At 34.6% G+C, this 23,836-nt stretch overlaps 2 protein-coding genes across 4 annotated transcripts; one reads left to right on the top strand and one right to left on the bottom strand.

Moving 5' to 3' along the window:
• Window positions 1-1,578: 1,578 nt before the first annotated feature.
• gla (galactosidase, alpha) lies at window positions 1,579-19,062 on the top strand. Of its 2 annotated transcripts, none has more exons than XM_059346154.1 (7): window positions 1,579-1,793; window positions 8,077-8,251; window positions 11,020-11,194; window positions 13,232-13,323; window positions 15,283-15,444; window positions 16,519-16,719; window positions 18,551-19,062. In XM_059346154.1, exons 1-7 carry the CDS (start codon window positions 1,636-1,638, stop codon window positions 18,848-18,850), a joined length of 1,263 nt encoding a protein of 420 aa, XP_059202137.1. In that variant the 5' UTR covers window positions 1,579-1,635; the 3' UTR covers window positions 18,851-19,062. The 2 variants fall into 2 exon arrangements, with proteins under 2 accessions (XP_059202137.1, XP_059202138.1); XM_059346155.1 differs by having other exon boundaries at window positions 18,554-19,062.
• Window positions 19,063-19,703: 641 nt separating this feature from the next.
• On the bottom strand, window positions 19,704-23,434 carry rpl36a (ribosomal protein L36A). Of its 2 annotated transcripts, none has more exons than XM_059346157.1 (5): window positions 23,387-23,434; window positions 22,278-22,383; window positions 21,300-21,367; window positions 21,091-21,213; window positions 19,704-19,781 (listed from the first exon to the last, which is right to left on the bottom strand). In XM_059346157.1, exons 1-5 carry the CDS (start codon window positions 23,387-23,389, stop codon window positions 19,761-19,763), a joined length of 321 nt encoding a protein of 106 aa, XP_059202140.1. In that variant the 5' UTR covers window positions 23,390-23,434; the 3' UTR covers window positions 19,704-19,760. The 2 variants fall into 2 exon arrangements, with proteins under 2 accessions (XP_059202140.1, XP_059202141.1); XM_059346158.1 differs by having other exon boundaries at window positions 23,266-23,395.
• Between the last annotated feature and the right edge of the window lie 402 nt (window positions 23,435-23,836).

Raw genomic sequence — 23,836 nt, forward strand, 5'->3', positions numbered from 1 at the left:
ACAGGAGGAAGGTTTTAACTGAAGCAATCAAACAGTGTCACCTCGGAAAAGTTTCTGTGCAAACTTTGAAATGGCTGGTTTGATTAGCAAATAAATAATATGCAGCTGTCTCCTAAAAATTTCCCCAAAATGGCAGAATAAATACAAAACTCATCACTCTCTCTGCGTGTGAGAAGAGATCGCTGGCAGTTCTACAAGGAAAAACATCCAAGATTCATTTACTTCTGTAAGCAGGGTGTCCGTTTACAGCTAAATGAGGAGACCTATCTGTAATTCATTTAATGTCCGCACCAGACAAATTAGTGTCTCGGATCCGGAGCTAATAAACAGCTTGAAGCTTCGTCGATATGTACATAGCGCTACATTATTGCTGGTAGTGTGTGTGGCATTTTTGATTATCCAGGCTCCTCAGGGAGCACAGGGGTAAATTGGCCCATTTTTTTTCTTTCTTAGTGTGTTGGAAACCAAACAAATAGATATCCAGCTGTTTTTTCACTTACAGGTGAGGATCTTGAATGAAAACTTGATTTTATTTTGAGCACAAGATGATCATTCATTCTCTCACTTTACCCTTAAATGCTCTAAAGAAGAAATATTAGAACATGTGCCTATTGATACTTTAATCTCCTCTAACAGTGCTGGATTACCAATCATGCAGAGCATACATCTGTGGTTACTAATTTGTCATCACTGTCTTTTGAAAATCATGTTTCTAAATTGTTGATTTTTTAAATAGAAAAACTGGAGGGATTTTTTCCTTTGTTCAGCCAATTCTCCTACTTCTTGAGCTAAATAAACCACTGATGCTATGCTAGACATGTTCTACAAAAAGAATAAATTACTTTAAAATTGTTCAAGCTAGAGACAAGCTTTGAATTCAATCTGAACAGTGAGATTCTCAGCTTTCCAAACCAATTTAAACGGTACCTTTATGGCAATTTGACACTTTATGAGACATGCAATCACATGATACAGAAATTTACAATACTTATACAATGTGATGGTTAAAATAGACCATAATATGAAGACAGTGCCAAAATGTAATATTGTCACATTGTGACAATTTCCCCCCCCCAAAAAAGAAACAAAATCACCAAAAAACGACACAAAATGACTAAAGAAAGGAAACAAAATGACCAAAAAAGACACAAATTGACAACAAAATGATCAAAAAAAGACACAAAAGGACGAAAAAAGACACAAATTGACCAAAAAACACACAAAATGACCAAAAAAAGACATTAAGTGACCAAAAAGACAACACAGTGGAGAGACAGAGACAGAGCTGACTTCCAAAATAATTTGGTGACCCCCAGAAATCATCTCGCGACCCCGATAGGGGTCCCGACCCCAAGGTTGAGAATAGCTGCTTTAGATTAAAAGAAATCACAAGACATGATTATTATCTTATCACGTCACGTCAGCTGACTCCGTGTTTACACCTGACTCCAGCAGCGCTTCCTGCTCTGCCCTGATTGGACAGTTACAGACGCATTTGGATTCTATTGGTCCAAACTTACGTCAGTCACGCAGGGGGGCGGGACGAGAACGTTCAAAGTGAGGAAATAGAATCAAACTCAAACACAGAAGCTTATTATCGTTGTTGTAGGGAAAATCTCGAGTTTAAAAGTGAAAATGTTTAGAGTAGTGTGTCTCCTAGCGGTCATGGCTTTATGGAGCCCTGCTGAAGCCTTGGATAATGGTCTGGCGCTGTTACCTCCAATGGGCTGGCTGCACTGGGAGAGATTCATGTGTAATACCGACTGTGACACGGACCCAGATAACTGCATCAGGTAGGAAACTTCAGAGAGCTGCAGTGATCCAGCACAGTGTGACATGATGGTGAACTAAAACACATGGAAAAGCCGAAATATCACCGTGATCCACCTCCTATTAACACAGTCTTCTATGAGAAATACTAGTTCTCCTCTAAACAACCTACATTTATACTTTTATATCTCTATTGGAGTTTGTTTCTATGTCCACTTGACCTACTGAGATGATAGTTTTGTTGTTTATTTAACTCTTTGCCTTGCAGAATGTTGTATCTGTTTTTGTTCTTTGTATTTTTGGGGGGAATGCATAGTGGAGATTCTTGATTGAACTTGTAATTATAGTATTGTGCAATACAGTTGGAAAAAATAAAAATAAACAACCTACATTTCCTGTTCTAAAGTCACATAAAAGTAATTCAGGATATGGGTCAGTGACAAATAAGGATTGGCAAGATGTGAAATGGTGTAACTACAAAAAAATGATAAATATTAAATACTTCATCCACCTACATTGTATTTTATATTATTTTTATATATTAGTGGGCTTATACATATAATTAACGGTACTTCATTTTAAAAAACATCAAATGTTTTTTTTTTTTACCATTTCTACAGTACAGGCCAAAAGTTTGGACACACCCATCTCATTCAATGCATTTTTCTTTATTTTCATGACTATTTACATTGTAGATTCTCACTGAAGGCATCAAAACTATGAATGAACACATATGGAATTATGTACTTAACAAAAAAAGTGTGAAATAACTGAAAACATGTTAGATTCCTCAAAGTAGCCACCCTTTGCTTATATATAAGACATGTTTTCAGTTATTTCACACTTTTTTGTTAAGTACATAATTCCACATGTGTTCATTAATAGTTTTGATGAATTTACAATGTCAATAGTCATGAAAATAAAGGAAAAACATTGAATGAGAAGGTGTGTCCAAACTTTTGGCCTGTACTGTACATTTACACATTTTTGTCAATATTGAGCAGAACATATTCTCAATACAACCATTTTTTTCAAAAGTTTTGACAAATTATGTATAATTTGTTATATACCATGGTGTTGCAATGTAAACGTGGATTTTTATTTTTTTTTTCTCATTTTAGTTCACATTTATTTTCCTGTATATAATCAGATTTTTATGGGGAAAAAATTATTGGTTACACCAACTGACACTGGGTTAGATCACGTCATCGACCCATATATGAAAGTTATAAACTGTTATAACTGTTATAAACGCCTTCAGTGTATGGTAACTAGTGGTGGAATGTCACTAAGTACATTTACTTATTTCCATTTTATGTAACTTTATACTTCTACTCAACTACATTTTGAGGCAAATATCGTCACCCTGTTAAAATAATCGCCTAACTAATTTTTTCAAGTTTTGCAGGAAACACAAAAAACTTCACCAAAAGTGTAACATATGACATTTATTGTCTTTGTATTATCATTTCACTCAAAAAGGATGGCTATTGGCATAGTAATAACACTGTGTGTAAGTTATGTAACTTAAGAGAAATAAATGACTTAGGCAATTTTTTGAACATGCCTTTGTGACTTAAGCAAGATATGGTAACACTTTATTTTGAAGGTGTCTACATAAGAGTCACACAAGCCTGTCAGAAACATGACATGACAAGTATCATGAGCATTAATGTTACTGCAAAGTGACATTAATGTTCATGACACATCCCATGTCATGTTTATGACACGCTCATGTCACTCTTATGTAGACACCTTCAAAATAAAGTGTTACCATATCTTGCTTAAGTCACAAAAGCATGTTCAGGAAATTGTGCTTTTACTTAAGTAAGGGCTCTGAATACTTTTTCCACCACTGACAGAAAGACATAAAATAAACAAATCAACAGGGTAATTAAAATAAGAAAAAAGGGAAGAAGCACAAGTCTAAAACTTTCTTGCAATTATAACTTATCTCATAATTATAACCACAAACCCACATTGTCATTATTTCATAATTATGCCATTTATCTTGTAATTAGAAGATCTTTACTTCATAATTGACAATCTGTCTCAGAAGGAAAGAAAACGAGAACAGAGACACGTGATTGTGAAAGGAGTGGACATTTGATAAGACAGGAATATAATGACAGCACCTGATTTAATTTAACTTTATTTGTTCTTTGGTTGGAGGCACTGGGAGATAATGATATCAGCGCATAATGTAATAAACTAAATTTGCAAAGCACTATGTGAGCAAGGAATATAAAAGTCTGCACACATTCCAGAGGAGTTAAAAGGAGAAATCTGTATGTAATATGGTAATGTGCAGGGATGGACTGGATTAGATGAAAGAAGACACAGAAAATGGAAAAGGCAGAGAAGAGAGAGTCTGATAAAGAGAGGTTACAGGAGTGCAACTTACAATTATTTTCAATATTAACCCATAAGAACCTATGGTGACACCCATGTACACTGTAAAAAATGTCTGTAGATTTTACGGTGAAAAACTGCTAAACCATGACAGTAAAAGACCGTAAAATGATAAATGAGTTAATTCAGTTTCAGTAACAATGAAACACCGTAAACGTATAAATCAGCCAAAACAGTAATTTTTTTTAATTTTAAATAATAATAAATAAATAGATAGCAAAAATATACTGTAATATAAATACAAGCCATCATTTTTTCATATGTTATATGTTAAATGTACTAAACACCATATGTCTAACAGAAATATACTGTAATATTTAAAGGTAAAATCTTAAATTCATGCGGCATTTATAAAGGGTTTTTTTTGTCAATTATATGGCAGAACAACGTTTCTTTGGATGGACATTTTTTTATTTTTTAAGGTAAAATATGGAATAAAATGACTGAATCTTAAACGTGAAATCAACCGTGCTAATATCATTTTACCGTAATATTAGAAAAAGTTGCACCGTATTTATTACGGTAAAGTTCTGGCAACCACAGCTGCCGTTTTTTTACCGTAAATACAACAGGTTATTTTTTTACAGTGTAACAAATACTTTAAATCTTCTATAATCTCCCATATTCAGCTTTATGCTTCACATTAACTCATTAAATCCCTCAGCAACGTATACTCAACACCCTGGTGTGGTGGTCATGTGACTTTATCAAGAAGTGACTTCTCCAACATGTAGTCTAGATGGATTTCAGAATAAAGGCCTCCTATAAGAAGTGAGGAGCATTTATGGGTACTAGTCAGGAACCGGCCTACCTTACATATCTCAAGGGTGCTGAGTCCCAAAAAAATGGTTCCCAAGCGAAATTTTGAGTTTTTGACCTTCTAATTTGTATATCAAATGGCCAATTGCCCATCTTGCACAGTCGTTGGACCATTTCCCCTTAGATTTTTTGTAAGTATGCAATCAAGATGAGGAAATTAAGTTTCTGGATCTATAGTCTAGGGTCAGAGCAAGGATATAGTGGAGGCTCAGTGTCTTTTTTTATGTATATATATATGCAAAATACCAACTGGAACATTTAAAAGTAATATTGATTGAATATTTATGTCGGCTTTAAAAAAAACCACACAAATAATGCTTAATTTCACCTTAAAAGTTGGTATTTTGCATATATATATATACATAAAAAAGACACTGAGCCTCCACTATATCCTTGCTCTGACCCTAGTCAGATTAGTTAAACACGTTAATTAAACCTTAGTCGGGTCACTTTAGACCCATGTTGTGCATCAAAGGGTTAACTAAATCATTTATTCTATGAAATGTAAAAAAGAAGGGGGGTGAAAAATGGAACCAGAAGATATTTGGCACTTCAACCACTCAATCAATCAATCAATTACCATATTCGCACAAATGGTTGCAGTGATACTGGTTTCATACTGTTGTTCGAAAATTGATGGTTATTCTTTTGTGTAAATTTTCTTATCTTCAGTATTGTAAAAAAGGCAGACTTTTTACGCATACACAGGCTATTTTGATGCAATCCTATTTTTATTCCAGGGATAGCTGTGCTGATTAGTGATAAACAACTCACTTCCTGTGCACAGCAAACACTGTTTTCTCCCAGGAAGAGCTGGCCAACAAAGCATTTAGAGCACCAAATGTCAGCCGTGGTTGAATTCTTGTTGTGTTCTATCCAGTGGTGGTTCTAGAACAATTTTACTGTGGGGGCCAAGGAGGGGCCAGTGTTTAATCAGAGGGGCACATTAGCACATTAAAAAATGGCAAAGATGATATTTAAGCATTCAAAATCTTTATTTTAGCTTATTTAAACATCTCATTTAAGTATATTTGGAAGATACAAATACATTGATTTAAATAATGAGACTCGCCAACAATAACAGTTTTTTTTGTATGACAATGACATTTCGCATTTTTGTGCACTTTTTTATTTTGAAAGTGCAGTAAAAACTAAGCAGACCAAAAAAAAGACACAAAATGACCAAAAAAAGACATAAAATGACAAAAAAAGACACAAAATGACAAAAAAAGACACAAAATGACCAAAAAAAGACACAAAATAACTGAAAACGGCACAACAGACACCAATGACAAAAAAGACACAAAATGACAAAAAAAAGATACAAAATAACCAAAAAAGACACAAATGACCAAAAAAAAAAGACACAAAATGACTTACAAAGACATGAAAAGGATTCAAAAATGGGCAAAATAGCCCAATAAGACTCCATATAGTTAAACTATTATACAATGTAACATTCTGGGTTCCTTTTGTGTACAATGAGATATTGTTTGAACAAAAAAAAAGGTTAGAATTGTTCCATTGTTCATTGTTCTAAATTTATCATTTTATTATTAATTTGACACAGGGGCCCCTGGAGGCCCCTGTGTAGAACCGCCACTGGTTCTATCAGTCGACAATGAACAAGAGAAAAAACTGGCGTGTGTTCTTGTGAGAATAGCATGTATTTCTGCACGCTGGCTTCTGTTTTATGTTTTATTAAAGGATCCCCATTAGCTTTTGCCGTGGCAGTTCGCTAGTCTTCCTGGGGTCAAAACATTCCAACAAGTAATACTCAACAGTCCTACAACAACTTTAACAGTAAAAAAAAATACATTCCAAAATACATTAGAAAAGTGCAGTTATTTTTATTATTTTTTATTTATTTTTATTTTTATTATTATTATTTTTTTTAATTTATTCTTTTTTTTTTTTTTTTTTTTTTTTTTCCTGTCTGTTTTTGGTGTCTGTCTCGGCTGTTTGTAAGTGTTTGTATTATATGTTGAAAAATTAAAAATTAAATAAATACCTTAAGAAAAAAAAAAAAAAGTGCAGCACAAAATTTCATTACAAAATGCAGCACAAATTTAAAAGACAGTTTGTAGAATCAAACCATTGAATTATAGCCATTTGGATTAAATGTTTAGGAATAATTGGTCAAATGCATTTGATCAGAAAACAAATAAAATACAAAAAAACACAAAAACAAAACAATCCAGCTTTAACCAGTATCATTGATTGTAATCCTGGACATCATGAATCCAGGCAAACATCGCTTCTATAAAGAGTAGCGTCCTTTCAACCAAAATAAACAAAAAAAATTTAAATAAACCCACCCAAAAATATAATAAGCCTAACACCTAACATTAACCACTGACAAAGTACATCTTTAATTTCTTTTTGAAGGATATTTTGCTTTTTTCTTGACGGATATCAAGTGGTAAATCATTCCATATTTTACTCGCTCTATAAAGCAGCTATTCTCAACCTTGGGGTCCCGACCCCAATTGGGGTCGCAAGATGATTTCTGGGGGTCGCCAAATCATTTTGGAAGTCAGCTCTGTCTCCACTGTGTTCATGTGTTTTAGTCTTATAGGTCATTTCATGTTTTTTTTGTCACTTTGTGTCTTTTATTTGTCATTTTGTGTCTTTTTTCGTAATTTTGTGTCTTGTTTTGGTAATTTTGTGTATTTTTTCGTAATTTTGTGTCTTGTTTTGGTAATTTTGTGTCTTTTTTTTGGTCATTTTTCTTGGCAATTTGTGTCTTTTTTGGTCATTTTGTTTCCTTTTTTTGGTAATTTTGTGTCTTTTTTGGTCAATTTGTGTCTTCTTGTGGTCATTTGTTGGTCATTTTGGTCAGAGAGATGTTTTAGTTGTTGTCTGCCTCATTATTTGTCCAAAATTCGTCGTATCAACTGAGTTTGTATGATCTGAACTGTGAGATTCTGTTCAGTTTGCGGGGGTCGCGGACAAAATCCATGTTAAATTGGGGGTCGCGACTCAAAAAGGTTGAGAACTACTGATATAAAGCTCTGTTCTGGCTTCTTTACTGATACTGTCGGCCCTGCCTGTCTCCTCCTGTTGCGCTGGCAGTGAGCGTCTGTACATGCAGATGGCGGATGTGATGGCGAAGGAGGGCTGGAAAGAAGCCGGTTACCAATACGTCTGCATTGATGACTGCTGGCCCTCCCACCAGCGAGATGCCCAGGGCCGCCTGCAGGCAGACCCCAAAAGATTCCCGGGAGGCATCAAAAAACTGGCCGACTATGTGAGTAGAAGGTATAAAAGGAGGCATGGAGGAGGCTGGGTGTGTGAATATGAGATTAATGCCATAATTCCTCCATAGACATCAAAGAGAGAGAAGTCAGAAAGACTTAAGGAGAGCAAGAAATACTTTCATTTTAGTTATTTTACCAGCTGGAATTAGCAAAATAAGAGCATGCACCAAGATGTTTTACTCTCGTTTCCAGTCTTTCTGCAGCATTATGAATTCAAAGTAATATAACGGTAAACCATGTCATATATTTTTTTTTCCACAATATTTTTATTTTATTTTCAGTTTATAACACTTTGACATACACTACTGGTCAAAAGTTTTAGAACACACCAACTTTTCCAGAATTTAATTGAAAATGATGCAGTTTAATGTCTCAGTGTACTCTGAAATTAATGCACATTTGCAACATTTAAAATTCTTTATTGAGCATGATAGTGTTTTGAAAGTAAAAAAAAGATTCAAAATCACATTTTATGTTGGACTAAAGGACTAAAAAAAGACACAAAATGACCAAAAAAAGACACAAAATGACTAAAAAAAGACACAAAATGACTAAAAAAAGACACAAAATGACCAAAAAAAGACACAAAATGACCAAAAAAAGACACAAAATGACAAAAAAAGACACAAAATGACTAAAAAAAGACACAAAATGACTTACAAAGACATGAAAAGAATTAAAAAAATGGACAAAATAGCCCAAGACTCCATAGAGTTAAGTTGTTAACCCATTTCTTGTTCCCTGAAAAAGGCCTACTTGTATAATTCTGAAATGTACATTATTTTTCAGTTTTGGTTAAGCTTACCTTTTTTTATTTACCTCTGGCAGTTCACCACTTACCTTTGTACCCTTTCAAGCTGTTCATTTGACTTGAACTGCTTGAATTTCAATAAAAAACTGGAAAAATTGGGGTGTTCTAAAACTTTTGACCAGTAGTGTACAGCTTTTACATTCATGTATCGTCATTCAACTTCCATATTTTAAGATAGCTGCATTTACATCGACAGAAAAATAAAAACAAACAAAACAGAACACTTGGAACAGGTATGCTCCTCCTGTTAAAAAAAAATGGTAATCTATATAAACCATATCATATTTAACACATACTCTCGTTTCCAGTCTTTCTGCAGCATTATGAATACAAAGTAATAATGTTTTATTTTGTTGCCACTGTTTTTAAATTATTTCATGCTTTTTTGTAAAGTGACCTTGGGTGTTCTGAAAGGCACTTATAAATAAAATGGATTATTATTATTATTATTATTATTATTATTATTATAATGGTAAACCATGTCATATTTTTTTTTCCACAATATTTTTATTTTATTTTCAGTTTATAACACTTTGACACACAGCTTTTACATTCATGTATCGTCATTCAACTTCCATATTTTAAGATAGCTGCATTTACATAGACAGAAAAATAAAAACAAACAAAACAGAACACTTGGAACAGGTATGCTCCTCCTGTTAAAGAAAATGGTAATCTATATCAGTAGTTCTCAACCTTTTTGAGTCGCGACCCCAAATTTAACCCACTGAACACAATCTCACACACACAGTTCAGATCATACAAACTCAGTTGATACGACAAATTTTGGACGAATAATGAAGCAGACAACAACTAAAACATCTCTCTGTCTGTGCATCTATATATTCTTTTATATTTTATTGTTACAGAAAAGACACAAAATGACCCAAAAAAGAATCAAATTGACCACAAAATGACCAAAAAATTACATAAATTAAGCAAAAAAGGACTCAAATTGACCACAAAATGACAAAAAAATACCACAAAATGACCAAAAAATTACATAAATTAAGCAAAAAAGGACTCAAATTGACCACAAAATGACAAAAAAATACCACAAAAAGACAAAAATTGAGAAAAAACTACACAAAATGACCAAAAAAAGACACAAAACGGCCCAATAAAGAAACAAAAAGACACAAAATAACAAAAAAAGACACAAAATGACAAAAAAAAGATACAAAATGACCCAAAAAAATCACAAAATGACCTAAAAGACTAAAACACTAACACAGTGGAGACAGAGCTGACTTCCAAAATGATTTGGCGACCCCCAGAAATCATCTCGCGACCCCAATTGGGGTCCTGACCCCAAGGTTGAGAATAGCTGATCTATATAAACCATGTCATATTTAACACATATTCCCTCTGATGTGAGTCCAGTGTTCACGATTCTGTGGTGCAATGTGCCTAAGTTTGGAAATCTCTGTCAAATTAAAAGTTTGGGAACCCCTGCTTAAAATAACTCAAGAAGTAAAAGTGATTAGATAGTCAGATTACATATTCATTATACATCCATCTGAGTCGACCTGCAGTTATTTACATAATGAAGGGAGAAGACCAGATGTGGAATCCAGGTCTCAGATTTCATACCGGTAAAAAATTCAGCACCTGGAGAGCCAGGGGAGATACGTAGGCATAAATATATATATATATATATATAAATATATATTGTGTTATGTAGGAGTGTGCTGTCGTTCACCCTTTTTGCTAAACTCACAACTCTCTTCAGTCGGAGGCACTATGACAGGCTGATTCTTACACAGCTACGGCAGCTAAAAAGTGATTTACACCAGGAAATGGATATATTTGGGCCCACCACAGGAGAGATGTGTCTTCTAACAGAGGGATCAAGTTTTTAGCTGTGCAACATCGCCACCTACTGGTACATATCTAGAGGAAATATGCACTAAATCAACAAATTCTAATATATTCGTCTGTTTTAAGGTCCACTCTAAGGGGCTGAAGCTCGGTATCTATGCAGATGTGGGGAAGAATACCTGTGCTGGATACCCCGGTAGTCTGGGTTACTATGAGACAGATGCTCAGACGTTTGCTGACTGGGAAGTGGATCTGCTCAAATTTGATGGCTGCTATATGGACTGGAAACTGCTGGGAGAAGGTGAGCTTTAGTACAATGTATAATTATTCGAACATGGTGATTACGGTACACACATAAGCGGTGAATTTAGACTAATTACTTCAATGTTCTTCACCGAAATGTTACTTCATAAGGCCAATTGAATATGCATATACAGTACAGGCCAAAAGTTTGGACACACCTTCTCATTCAATGCGTTTTTCTTTATTTTCATGACTATTTACATTGTAGATTCTCACTGAAGGCATCAAAACTATGAATGAACACATATGGAATTATGTACTTAACAAAAAAAGTGTGAAATAACTGAAAACATGTCTTGTATTTTAGATTCCTCAAAGTAACCACCCTTTGCTTACTAGAATATAAGACATGTTTTCAGTTATTTCACACTTTTTTGTTAAGTACATAATTCCACATGTGTTCATTAATAGTTTTTATGAATCTACAATGTAAATAGTCATGAAAATAAAGGAAACGCATTGAATGAGAAGGTGTGTGTCCAAACTTTTGGCCTGTACTGTATAATTATTCGAACATTGTGATTAGTTACACACATAAGTGGTGAATTTAGACTAATTACTTCAATGTTCTTCACCGAAATGTTACTTCATAAGGCTGTTACGTCCACTGACCAAACCCAGCCAGCAGACAATAACAGAATAATCAGAAAATTAAACAAAGTCAAAAGTGATGTGAACAATTATGATTTATTTTACAACAACCAAACAAAGACACACTAAGGTGGGGGAGGATGGGACAAGTGATTGTGCCAAAAGAAAGTTGAAACAAATATAACAAAAGAAGGCCGATCTAAACTAGCTGCACAGCAAAATCGAGAGTGTTAATTCAACTCACAGAGTGTTAAATTTAACACTTTTTCTGAGTTTATATAGTTCTCACGGATTCTGAGTTAAAATTACAGTTTGAAAAGTGTAAATATTTTAACTCTTTAATAGTGTTAAATATTTGACACCCTTGGTGTTGTTTTATGACACCACATAGGTGCACTTTAACTCCAAATCATGTGTTAATTTTTAACATACATTGTGTTATTTTCACACATTAAAGTGTATTTTTAACCCTAAAATCATGTTATTTCCTTTCACTGTGAGTGTTAATTTTTAACATACATTGTGTTACTTTCACACATTAAAGTGTATTTTAACCCTAAAATCATGTTATTTCCTTTCACAAATGTGATAATTAACATTCATTGTTTTGTTTTATGATACATTAAAAGTGCATTCTGTCTATTTAGCCGAACATACAAGTCACTAAATCTGAAAATCAACTCCAACTGAAGCGAATCTAACTCAGGTGTTAACATGTAACTCGCTTGATTGACAGCTGGCAGAGCTTTTTGATCATAACAAGTGTTAAAAAAAACTCCAAAATCAATCAACACCCACTAACTCAAAATTATTAACACTGAAAAAACAACACTACAGATTTTGCTGTGTGTGCAGAAAAACAAACAAACAGAAGGCCGAACTAACTTATCTACAAAAAAGGCTTTCAGAACAATACAGGGGTGGCACAACCAATAAACTAATGGAGTAACAGAAAATATCCTACGGGATGCAAAATGTACAGGGAACCCCCAACTTACCTAGTCCCAACCTCAGCACCACAAACAGCACTAACAAGTCGAATTTTAAATGTCAGAACACACGAAAACAAGTCTCACAGACAATTGAATATGCATGTAAATAAACTGAGAAACACCTTCACATGATTTTAAAATGGGTCATTTACAAGTTACAATTCAGATTTGTTTTTTCAATGCAATGATTCAAATTGAACAATACAGATTCAAATCATGTGATTCAAATTCAGTTTTTAATGCAATTATTCAAGTTAAGCAATTCAAATTCAAATATAAATAATTCAAATTCAGTTTCTGGTGGCTCATATTTCAGCCCATAAGTTTTTTTTTTGTCACTTTAAGTCATTCTTAGCATTGGGTCCCTGTTTTGATTCTCCTCTCATTCAGATCCTCCAATAGACAGGTTGTTCAAAGGATATTAATCTAAAACTTCATTTGTTCTGTTTAAGGCTACATCAACATGTCAAAAGCACTAAATAAAACCGGGAGAAGCATCCTGTACTCCTGCGAGTGGCCTTTGTACGAGTGGCCTTTCCAACAGGTGAGCAACAAGTTTTCCTTTACACTACCAGACAGAAAAAGTCAGTTAAATTAATTATTGTGTTACTGTTTTAAAGCAAACATGCAAGTGCTTAAAGATGGGTATTTTTATCATTATTTTCTGACATTTTCTAGATAAAATAATCGTTGGATTAATGTTTTTTCCAACATTCTTTCCACACACGAGAAGTACCAGAATAAAGATTAAGATAAAGCGTCCTTGGGTTTCTTGAAAGGCGCTATATAAATTTAAGTTATTATTAATTATTAATGATAATCCTTCTGCTTCATGATACTGTGCATCATGTGTTATACAGTTGTGCTTATGTGCAAGTTTACATACCCTGGCAGAATTTATGATTTATTGGCCATTTTTTCAAAGAATATGAAAGATAACCCAAAAACTTTTCTTTCACGCATGGTTAGTGGTTGGGTGAAGCCATTTATTATCAAGCAACTTTGTTTACTCTTTTGAAATCATAATGATAACAGAAAATACCCAAATGACCCTGATCAAAAGTTTACATTCCCTTTAACCCTTAATAGGACATAATATTACTACTATATTAAAATACTGCAAATTCCAAATTTCAACCCTAGAGAATATTGGAGGATATTACATACTGCCAGAATGTGTAAAAAAAAACAAAAAAAACACCTGACCTGAGGGAGGGGGGTAATATTTTGAGAAAAAAAGTTTACGAGGTTAAAGTGGCAACTCTACGCGAAAAAAAAGTTCAGATTTATGAGATTTAAAGTGGTGAATCTGGGAGAAAAAAGTTGCTTTTTTCCCACTTTTTTCTCGTAAATCTGCAACTTTTTTCGCACAGTTTTGCCACTTTCAATCTCTTAAAATCTGCTACTTTTTTTCTTGTAGATTTGCCACTTTAATCTAGTAAATTTGCAATTTTTTTCTCGATATCCACTGAAGTTACCAAATACGGTTCTTCGCCCGATAAACGGTTAAAAAAGAATCAAATCAAATCAAATCAACTTTATTTATAGAGCCCTTTAAGACAGCGTTAGCTGATACAAAGTGCTGTAGGACAGACCAACAATAAAGACAATAAAAACAAATAACAAGCAAAAACAACTAAAACAAAGCGAGTCTCATGCTGGGTAAAACAAAAAACAGTAAATAAAAGTGGGTTTTAAAATGAATCTCAATTTTAAAATTAATCTTAATTTTAAAAAACCACAAAGAACAAATAAAAACAAAAAATAAAACAGAGCAAAGGCTCATGTTGAGTTAAAAGCCAGTGAATAAAAATGGGTTTTAAGATTCCTTTTAAATAAACACAGTTTGATAATAAATTGATTCACCCAACCACTAACCATGAGTGAAAGAAAAGTTCAGATTTATGAGATTTAAAGTGGTAAATCTGCGAGAAAGTTGCTTTTTTTCCGACAAATCTGTGACCTTTTTCGCACAGATTTGCCACTTTAACCTCGTAAACTTTTTTCTCAAAATATAACCCCCCTCCCCCGGGTCCGTATATTTTTTTTTTTTACACATTCTGGCTGTATGTAATATCCTCCAATATTCTCTAGGGTTGAAATCTGGAATTTGCAGTATTTCAATGAGTGCCCTATTAAGGGTTAAAGGTATTTTCTGTTACCATTATGATTTCAAAAGAGTAAACAAAGTTGCTTGATAATAAATAAAATCTGTGACTTTTTTTCTTGTAGATTTGCCACTTTAATCTACTAAATTTGCAATTTTTTTCTCGATATCCACTGAAGTTACCAAATACGGTTCTTCGCCCAATTAAGGGTTAAAAAAGAATAAACACAGTTTGATAATAAATTGATTCACCCAACCAGTAACCATGAGTGGAAGAAAAGTTTTTGTGGTATCATTCATATTCTCTGAAAAATGGACAATAAATCATAAATTCCACCAGGGTATGTAAACTGATGAGCACAACTGCACATCATAAAGATCATTTCTGTGCTTCAGCCCAACTACACCGCCATCAGGGAGACGTGTAACTCGTGGCGCAACTACGCTGACGTGTACGACTCCTGGAGCTCCGTCAAGTCCATCACGGCGTGGACCAACGACCACGAAGAAGTCATTGTCCCAGCGGCTGGACCCGGAGGCTGGAACGACCCCGATATGGTACTCACTCACTCTGATACACTGCTCTGTTTCAGCTGTTCTCAACCTTGGGGTCGGGACCCCAGTTGGGGTCGTGAGATGATTTCTGGGGGTCGCCAAATCAATTTGGAAGTCAGCTCTGTCTCCACTGTGTTAAAGTGTTCATGTGTTTTAGTCTTTTTTTTTCATTTTGTGTCTTTTTTTTGTCATTTTGTGTCTTTTTTGTAATTTTGTGTCTTTTTTTGTAATTTTGTGTCTTTTTTTGGTCAATTTGTGTCTTTTTTGGTCAATTTTTTTGTCTTTTTTGTCATTTTGTGTCTTTTTGTTGGTCATTTTGTGTCTTTTTTGGTCAATTTGTGTCTTTTTTTGGTCATTTTGTGTATTTTTTGGTCAATTTGTGTCTTTTTTTCTGTCATTTTGTGTCTTTTTTTGTCATTTTGTGTCTTTTTTTTTTTACCATTTTGTGGTCATTTTGTGTCTTTTTTTGTCATTTTGTGTCTTTTTTTGGTCATTTATGTCTTTTTTTGTCATTTTGTGTCTTTTTTTAATCATTTTGTGGTCATTTTGTGTCTTTTTTGGTCATTTATGTCTTTTTTTGTCATTTTGTGTCTTTTTTTGTCATTTTGTGTCTTTTTTTGGTCATTTTGTGTCTTTTTTTTAGTCATTTTGTGTCTTTCTGGTCATTTTGTTTCTTTTTTGGTGATCTGAACTGTGCGTGTGAGATTCTGTTCAGTGAGCGGGGGTCGCGGACAACATGCATGTTAAATTGAGGGTCGCGACACAAAAAGGTTGAGAACTACTGCTCTGTTTGGGCGGGACTAAGACGCAAGGAAACGAGGCAAGTGATGGAAGCAGAGATGTGAAATAAGAGCTTAGGCATGTACCCTCTGTTGAGGCTGTTGTAATAAACATCCTCTTTCATTTACCTCGTTTGAGTCACAACAATAGCTTCAGAACAGAAAAAACTGTGGGATTATTCTCATAAAAGAGCAAATGTATTAAAAGAAATACACTTCTCAATAGTAGGGTGTTGTTGTATTGCATTCTGTCAGTCCCTGTTATTTTCATATTTATGACACGGGTCCATTTCTGCAGCTCGTGATAGGAAACTTCGGCCTGAGCCACGACCAGCAGGAGTCTCAGATGGCGTTATGGGCCATCATGGCCGCCCCTCTGCTGGTGTCTAATGATCTGAGGGACATTTGTCCTCGCTCCAAGGAGCTGCTGCAGAACAGACACATCATCTCCATCAGCCAGGACCCGCTGGGCCAACAGGGACGCTGCACCGCCAAAAGGGTGAGACCTCCTAATGACAGCTGCTGGCATTCACACAGCATTTAGTCTCCATTTACAGGGTTTGAGCAGCTTTAAGAGTAAAATACCATTTTACCTTTATCACCACATCTTAATATACAGTGCTTGCTAATGGGATTCTATTAACTTTTTTTGAATGAATGCTTTATGAATGAATGCTTTATTTCGGTTACAAAAAACAACAAAAATCAAAAACAAAGACAAAATAAAATCATGTTTTTTTACAAAAGAATCCATCAAACAGCAACCGAAAAAGGAACAGGCTGAAGCCCCACTAAAGGCTTATTTTTGCCTCTCCTGTACCATCTACATGTATACATTATATACATTACATTCATGATAGCTTTAACTGAAAAATCAAATTCAATCAAATTTCATTGTAACCCTTGATAATTTTAAAGTCTTCCTCATTGCAGCTGTATTTTGTATATTGACACTTTACCAGCTGTTTGGATTAACTTTCATGGTATGTTTTAATTATTCAGCACTTGCTCATTTCCAGAGTAAAGGATCAATCGAGCTTTAAATGACAAGTAAACACAATAACTTCTGCGCGAAGAACAAAAAGGATCAAAAGAACAAATTAGATCATTTAAGAATATTAACATTAGAAGTTTATTCCTCACAGCAACTCATTTGACCTCATATAGGAACAGGATCAGCCCATCTGGTGTGAAACGCTAGATCAACTATCTTACAATGAAATGGTTTAATTTTTAAATATGGAAACATTTGGTTTACAATCAGTGATTAAGATGAAAAATTGCTGAAAATCAATTTTTCTGGGAGTATATCTCCAATTCAAGTATATTCCCAGCCTTGAAAACATGTAAAATTAACAATTTTCTTAACTTTCAGGACCTTGTCCAAACCCTGTATATAGAAATGTAGACTTTTTTAAAAAAGGACTAAAAACATTCCTTTTTAGCAAAACCTTTGGTTCCTCCCATCTAGATGGTTTTTAGATTATGTGTTTTCTGTTTTTTCCCCTTTTTATAATTATACTGTTATGCTTTTAACCTGTAGCACTTTGAGATTTCCTGTAATGTAAAGTGCATTAAATTAAATGTATTATTATTAAATGTTTTATGGTAGAGCCTCAGAAACAAACTCTTCAGCAATGAACGCAATTAAAACAAATGTGGCACGTGCATTTCCAAATATGAAATATTGCCATCATTGTCCCAAAATAGAGTAAAATACAATTTATTCCTCACAGCAACTCATTTTACCTCATTTAGGGCCAGGATCAGCCCATCTGGTGTGAAATTCTAGATCAACTATCTTACAATAGAATGGTTTATTTTTAAATACTGAAACATTTGGTTTACATCAGTGATTAAGATGAAACATTGCTGAAAATCAATTTTTCTGGGAGTATATCTCCAATTCAAGTATATTCCCAGCCTTGAAAACATGTAAAATTAACAATTTTCTTAACTTTCAGGACCTTGTCCAAACCCTGTATATAGAAATGTAGACTTTTTTAAAAAAGGACTAAAAACATTCCTTTTTAGCGAAACTTTTGGTTCCTCCCATCTAGATGGTTTTTAGATTATGTATGTATGTTTTGTTTTCAGCTGTTTTTTTCCCTTTTATAATTAGACTGTTATGCTTTAAACCTGTAGCACTTTGAGATTTCCTGTAAAGTGCATTACAAATGAAATGTATTATTAAATGTTTTATGGTAGAGCCTCAGACAAACTCTCTAGCAATGAACACAACTAAAACAAATGTGGCACTTGCATTTCCAAATGTGAAATATTGCTATCATTGTCCCAAAATAGAGTAAATTACAATTTATTCTTCACAGAAGGACAGCTTTGAGGTGTGGGAGAGGACTCTGTCCAAGAACCGGCAGGCTGTGGCCGTGTTCAACAAGCAGGAGATCGGAGGTCCCCGAAGGTTCTCCCTGGCGGAGGCTCCTGGCTGGAGGATCTGTGACCCTCAGTGTAACGTCACACAGGTCCTCCCTCAGTACAAGGAGCTGGGGGTTCAGACGCTACAAACCAAAACGAGTGTGTCTGTGAACCCGTCAGGCACCACTCTGCTGACCGTCACTCCCATCAGCAGAGACTTTAAACTATACTGGAGGAGCAAAACCACTTTGTAATATGCACTTTTTCCTGCCAACACCATTGATTGAAGTGAAAAATTGTTTCTTTGAACACTGGCAGAGATGTTCGTTAAATTGAGTCCCTCAATTTAAAAAAAGGGAAATGTTTTACCTACTTTTTATGTTGTAGAAATCACTGGAAAATGCTTTTGAACTGAATTGTCCAGACTTGACTGTGAATACAGCTTGAATTTGTTTAAAGAGACGAAGCTTGATTTTTTTTTTTGCACATTTGAAAGTGAAATAGAAGCAAAGAAAAGGGCCAAACTCCAAAGTATATTTTATATCGGTTATCAATAATTTTCCCCTCCAAAATGAGTATCGGCATCGGTCTCAAATTGCATATTGTTCAGGCTCTGGTTTTATTATTTTAATTTGAATCACTCTACATTTTTAAAATTGAGTCCAGATTTGTTTCTTAACTCGAGATCCACTGGCACTTTAAAGAACAGTTTGACACTTTGGAAACGTATCTTGCCTTCTTGGCCCTAATAGGCCGTCCTAATATATACAGAAACAAATAATAAATAAATGATATAAAGGCATTCCTGTGCCCCTGAGCTGGACACAGTTCTCAGTATAAATACACAATGCAGGTTGTTATTCATGTGAAACTGTTTGTTAAACAGAGAAAACACTTATTAGTGAATGTCTACAGCTGTTAAAGCAACTGACAGCTGATTATTATTATAATTAGTGAATATCTGGACTGGAAAATGCTTTTGAACTGAATTGTCCAGACTTGACTGTGAATACAGCTTGAATTTGTTTTAAGAGACAAAGCCTGATTTTTTTTTTGCACATTTGAAAGTGAAATCGAAGCAAAGAAAAGGGCCAAACTCTCACAAAATATATTTTAACACATTTATTGAAAATCGTGACAGCGTCCAGAAGAATGGCCCACAGATTAGAACTGGATGACCTGGCCCTGTAAGAAGAGGAAAACAACAAAACATTAGTTAAAGTGGTATTGCACACTTTAATGCATTTGAACTGTAAATTCAATACATCACAGTACTGTCAACATAATACATATTGATAGTTCTGAAATTAATTTTATGCTTGAATATGCATCAACATATCCTCCATTTTAAAACTAAAAATCAAAGCCCCCTCATGTACAACAGTGCCATTTCTTTCTTATCTAGTTCTAGTTAATGTTGCACTGTAGGATAAATTCATGATTAAACCAATTACACAAATATTATACTGTGCTATATACGTGTTACCCATTCATCCCATTATAACCCACCATTGTCAATGAGCTGCACAAACTAATCCTCATGAAATTACACTTAAACTAGTATTTACAATTCTCCCTTCAGTCCACCAGGGGACTGTCTGGGCTCATGAGATAATGGCTTAGTAATGATTTATGGTTTGATATTTTAGTGCTATGATACTACATTTACACCAAATTAGACCTGAAATTATGTTCTTACTTGATCCCTTCCCTACCATCACTTCACAAGCATTTATGGCTGAAAGCAAGATTTTAAAAAAGCTATAAACTACTTGCACGAAATATTATTGTGGGGTTAAAACTACAAAAAACACCAAAATGTTTTATATTTATTGCAAATTTAACAATGTTGTGTTTTTTTAACATCCAGCATAGGACATAACTGCACCATTAAGCTCAGAAAGCAGCCGATGTGACATTTTCTTATTTACAGTAGTTTTACAGATATTAACATGGGACTGTGGTACTGACACAATGTAAAAATGCAGAATTATGATCCACACAACATGTGCTACTGATCAATATGTCAGATTCATCATGAATGCAAGTAGCTTTGCCAGCACAGTAAATACTTTGTACTCCATCCTACTCTCTTTACAGTGCCCACTGTTATGTTTTACATATTTACCTGAAATTGTTCAGTTTCAATTCTGCTTAAAATTATCAAAATCTAGCAGATGTAAATGTTCTGAATGACCTTGCAGCCTTTTCCAAACATTGTGAAGCCTACTGTAATGTGATCAGGTTTTAAGTAAAAAACATTTGGGTAAATTGTGAAGAAAATCAGGTAGACAACCATTAATCAATAAGTAGGGCACATTTTTGAACACAGGTTTTATAAAGTGTATTTGGGGTATACTGACTACATTTTGGAACTTCAATAAATAACCAATTCAGAACAAATTAAAACTCTGAAAAGTACTGGTTACTCAGAACTGTGGAAAAGGGCAAGCTTACATTACTAATAAAGGTTTAAAAAGACAGTGACACCTACCTTTCTCTTCTTGTCACCACCCAACTCAAAGTGCTTGCATCTCTTGATGGCCAGCATTCTCTTGGATCTGCAGTTGGGCTCGACGCACTCCAGCCTCAGCACAATCTTCTTTGTAGTTTTAGCCTAAGAACAAAGTAAATCATTGAGTCCGATTCTCTCACACAATATTTTACATATCAAATCTGACAGCACTAGACTGCTGAACTTACCTTTTTCCTGAAAATAGGCTTTGTCTGACCACCGTAACCACTCTGCTTTCTGTCGTATCTCCTCTTACCTGCACAAAACAAACACTCCAATTACATTTCATGATGAAACTTGTTTAACATACCTAAAAAAAAAAATAATGCCTTAAGAGGCATCCAGTCTCACTTATTAATACACATCAGAATCCATCAATTCCAGGTTGTGAACCTTTTAACATCTCAAAGAACACTGGTCCATTTCAAGTATAGTCCCCTTCCAAAGATCACCAACAGGAATATATATGCTTTGCAATGAGCATCAAATTATTCACAAGCTTTTAACAGTTTCTGTAAACACTGAGGCTTTTTTAATACCTGGAAAACCCATAAGGTTCCTTTATGCAACTGAAATGTTTACAAGTTTTTTAAACGAACACTGGTTTAACTTGGCAATAAGACATTTCTTGTCCGCTCAGCTTTGATTAGCTATGAGCAAGAACCAAGATTTTAAAGTTAACATTGCAATTGACAAGCTATAAACATGAATTGAAAGAATGTTTAACAAAACTAGCTATCCAGCCATGTCATTATCACCTAATCCATATCACAATTTTCACAGATTTCCAATAAGCAATGTACAGCCTTCATCTGAAGTAGGGAGTTGAATTGTGATGCACAATGATCACATGTGATACAACGTTTCCATCCTGTTGTGTTCAAAGAATAAAAAGGAACTGAGGGGCTAAACAAAGTGTCAAACAATTGCAACAAATTGTAAACTGAGGGTTAGACTGGATTACTGCTCCGATGGTTAATCATTAGAGATACAGACTGGTACTACGTCAGCGCATTTATTTAGAATGGGAAACCAATGGTTTCACTGGAACTACTAAGGTGTTTATTATCAGCAATAAATGGACATCCTGAGGCCAATCAGAACACAGTATTCACTCAGAACATAACACAGATATACAACCAGTCATAATTTAATTTAATATTTACCCTGTGCGTAGAGGGAGTCCTTTCCCTTCTTGTACTGGGTCACTTTGTGGGGCTGGTGCTTCTTGCACTTCTTGCAGTAGGTCCTGCGGGTCTTCGGGACGTTCACCTGAATAACAAGACAAAACATTAGCATTAGCATTGATTCCTATGGTCTATATCTAGTACCATCAGGTTGAATGCACTTATTGTAAGTCGCTTTGGACAAAAGCGTCTGCTAAATGACATGTAATGTAATGCATGTTGGCTATAAACCTAGAAGAATGACCCAATATTTCATGCTCAACTTTATCTGACAACTTAGAAATTAAACCATAATGACACGTAAAGCAGTTGGATGGCCTAAACAGGTCTTGGTGACAACTGCTAGATAGATAGATAAATAGATAGATAGATAAATAGATAAATAAATAGATAGATAGATAAATAAATAGATAGATAAATAGATAGATAAATAGATAAATAGATAGATAAATAGATAGATAAATAGATAGATAAATAGATAGATAAATAGATAGATAGATATACTTTATACTATACTAATCATCGACTTTAAAAGGGGAACTAGATATTAAGTTAAGCTTGGAGCTGAAAAATACTTAATACTTAAAAAGCTCAATTGTATCATTACCGTGTCACATTAACATAATAGACTAAACTGGTAGTTAAAGCATGTATTCAAGCTAGCAAGCTAGCGCCCCGGTCAGGGTAAACGCAGGTGACGTTAGCTAGCAAGCTAACATGTTAGCATAGCAGCTACTGAGCGTGAATTTAGTGCAAAACGTGCGTTTAAACGTGTAAAGCTGCAATATCGGGGCTGGTGTTTGCAAAAACTGTATAAACTAACTGACATTTCACCTAACTTTGCCTTAAAAATAAAGGCCGGTTAAGGTGGAAGTACGTGTCGGAGCAGCATTTCACCACAAACATAGCAGGCATAATTAAATGACAATCTAACGGCGTAAAATGTAAATAAAGTGGACAATACTACCATCGTTGTGTGTGTCGAAAGATTGTTAACACATCTGAGTTATTGAGATTTAGTGATGGTTCTTTAAACAGCAAGATTGAGTTTGATTCTGTAAAAATGTATGGGTGAAATAATTTCATACCATGGCTGCGTCCCGATGCAGAGGAAAAGAGGGAGGCGGAAGCCGGAAGCAGTTCCCTAAGTAGCGCTCCGCGCTTCCGGCGCGCGGCCGGAAGGGTCTGCCCCCTAGCGGCGGGACGCACCTGGAGGACAACAGCTACTACACACAAACAAGACGCCAAAGAACCTTATTTATATACAGTCTATGCAAAGAACTCAAAGTTAAAGCAATTTAAAAAAAAATATGAACCCTCTGGAGTCTCCAAAAGCACCAAAGCATGACTTTTTCACCACATCCAGACTAGAAAACAAAGCAGCGTGGAGCCCTACTGTAAATTTACCTCTAAAGTTCTGGCTGTAAACTAAACTAAACTAAAAGTTTGATGATGATATAGCAAGTAAAACTGGAGACAAGCTCAAATATATTTTGTATAAAATGATAGAACTGGATGGAACCCTCTTATATGTTAGA

Source organism: Centropristis striata, chromosome 12 (genome assembly GCF_030273125.1).
Source record: "Centropristis striata isolate RG_2023a ecotype Rhode Island chromosome 12, C.striata_1.0, whole genome shotgun sequence".
Taxonomy (NCBI): Eukaryota; Metazoa; Chordata; class Actinopteri; order Perciformes; family Serranidae; genus Centropristis; species Centropristis striata.

Bases quoted from the DNA above. Each gene is read 5' to 3' on its own strand.
- gla (XM_059346154.1), top strand. From the start codon at position 1,636: ATGTTTAGAGTAGTGTGTCTCCTAGCGGTCATGGCTTTATGGAGCCCT. The intron at 15,445-16,518 runs GTACTCACTCAC...CCATTTCTGCAG, and splicing joins GCTGGAACGACCCCGATATG to CTCGTGATAGGAAACTTCGG. The intron at 16,720-18,550 runs GTGAGACCTCCT...TATTCTTCACAG, and splicing joins GACGCTGCACCGCCAAAAGG to AAGGACAGCTTTGAGGTGTG.
- rpl36a (XM_059346157.1), bottom strand. The intron at 21,214-21,299 runs GTAAGTTCAGCA...CTTTGTTCTTAG, and splicing joins AGCCTATTTTCAGGAAAAAG to GCTAAAACTACAAAGAAGAT. The intron at 19,782-21,090 runs GTAGGTGTCACT...CTCTTCTTACAG, and splicing joins GTGGTGACAAGAAGAGAAAG to GGCCAGGTCATCCAGTTCTA.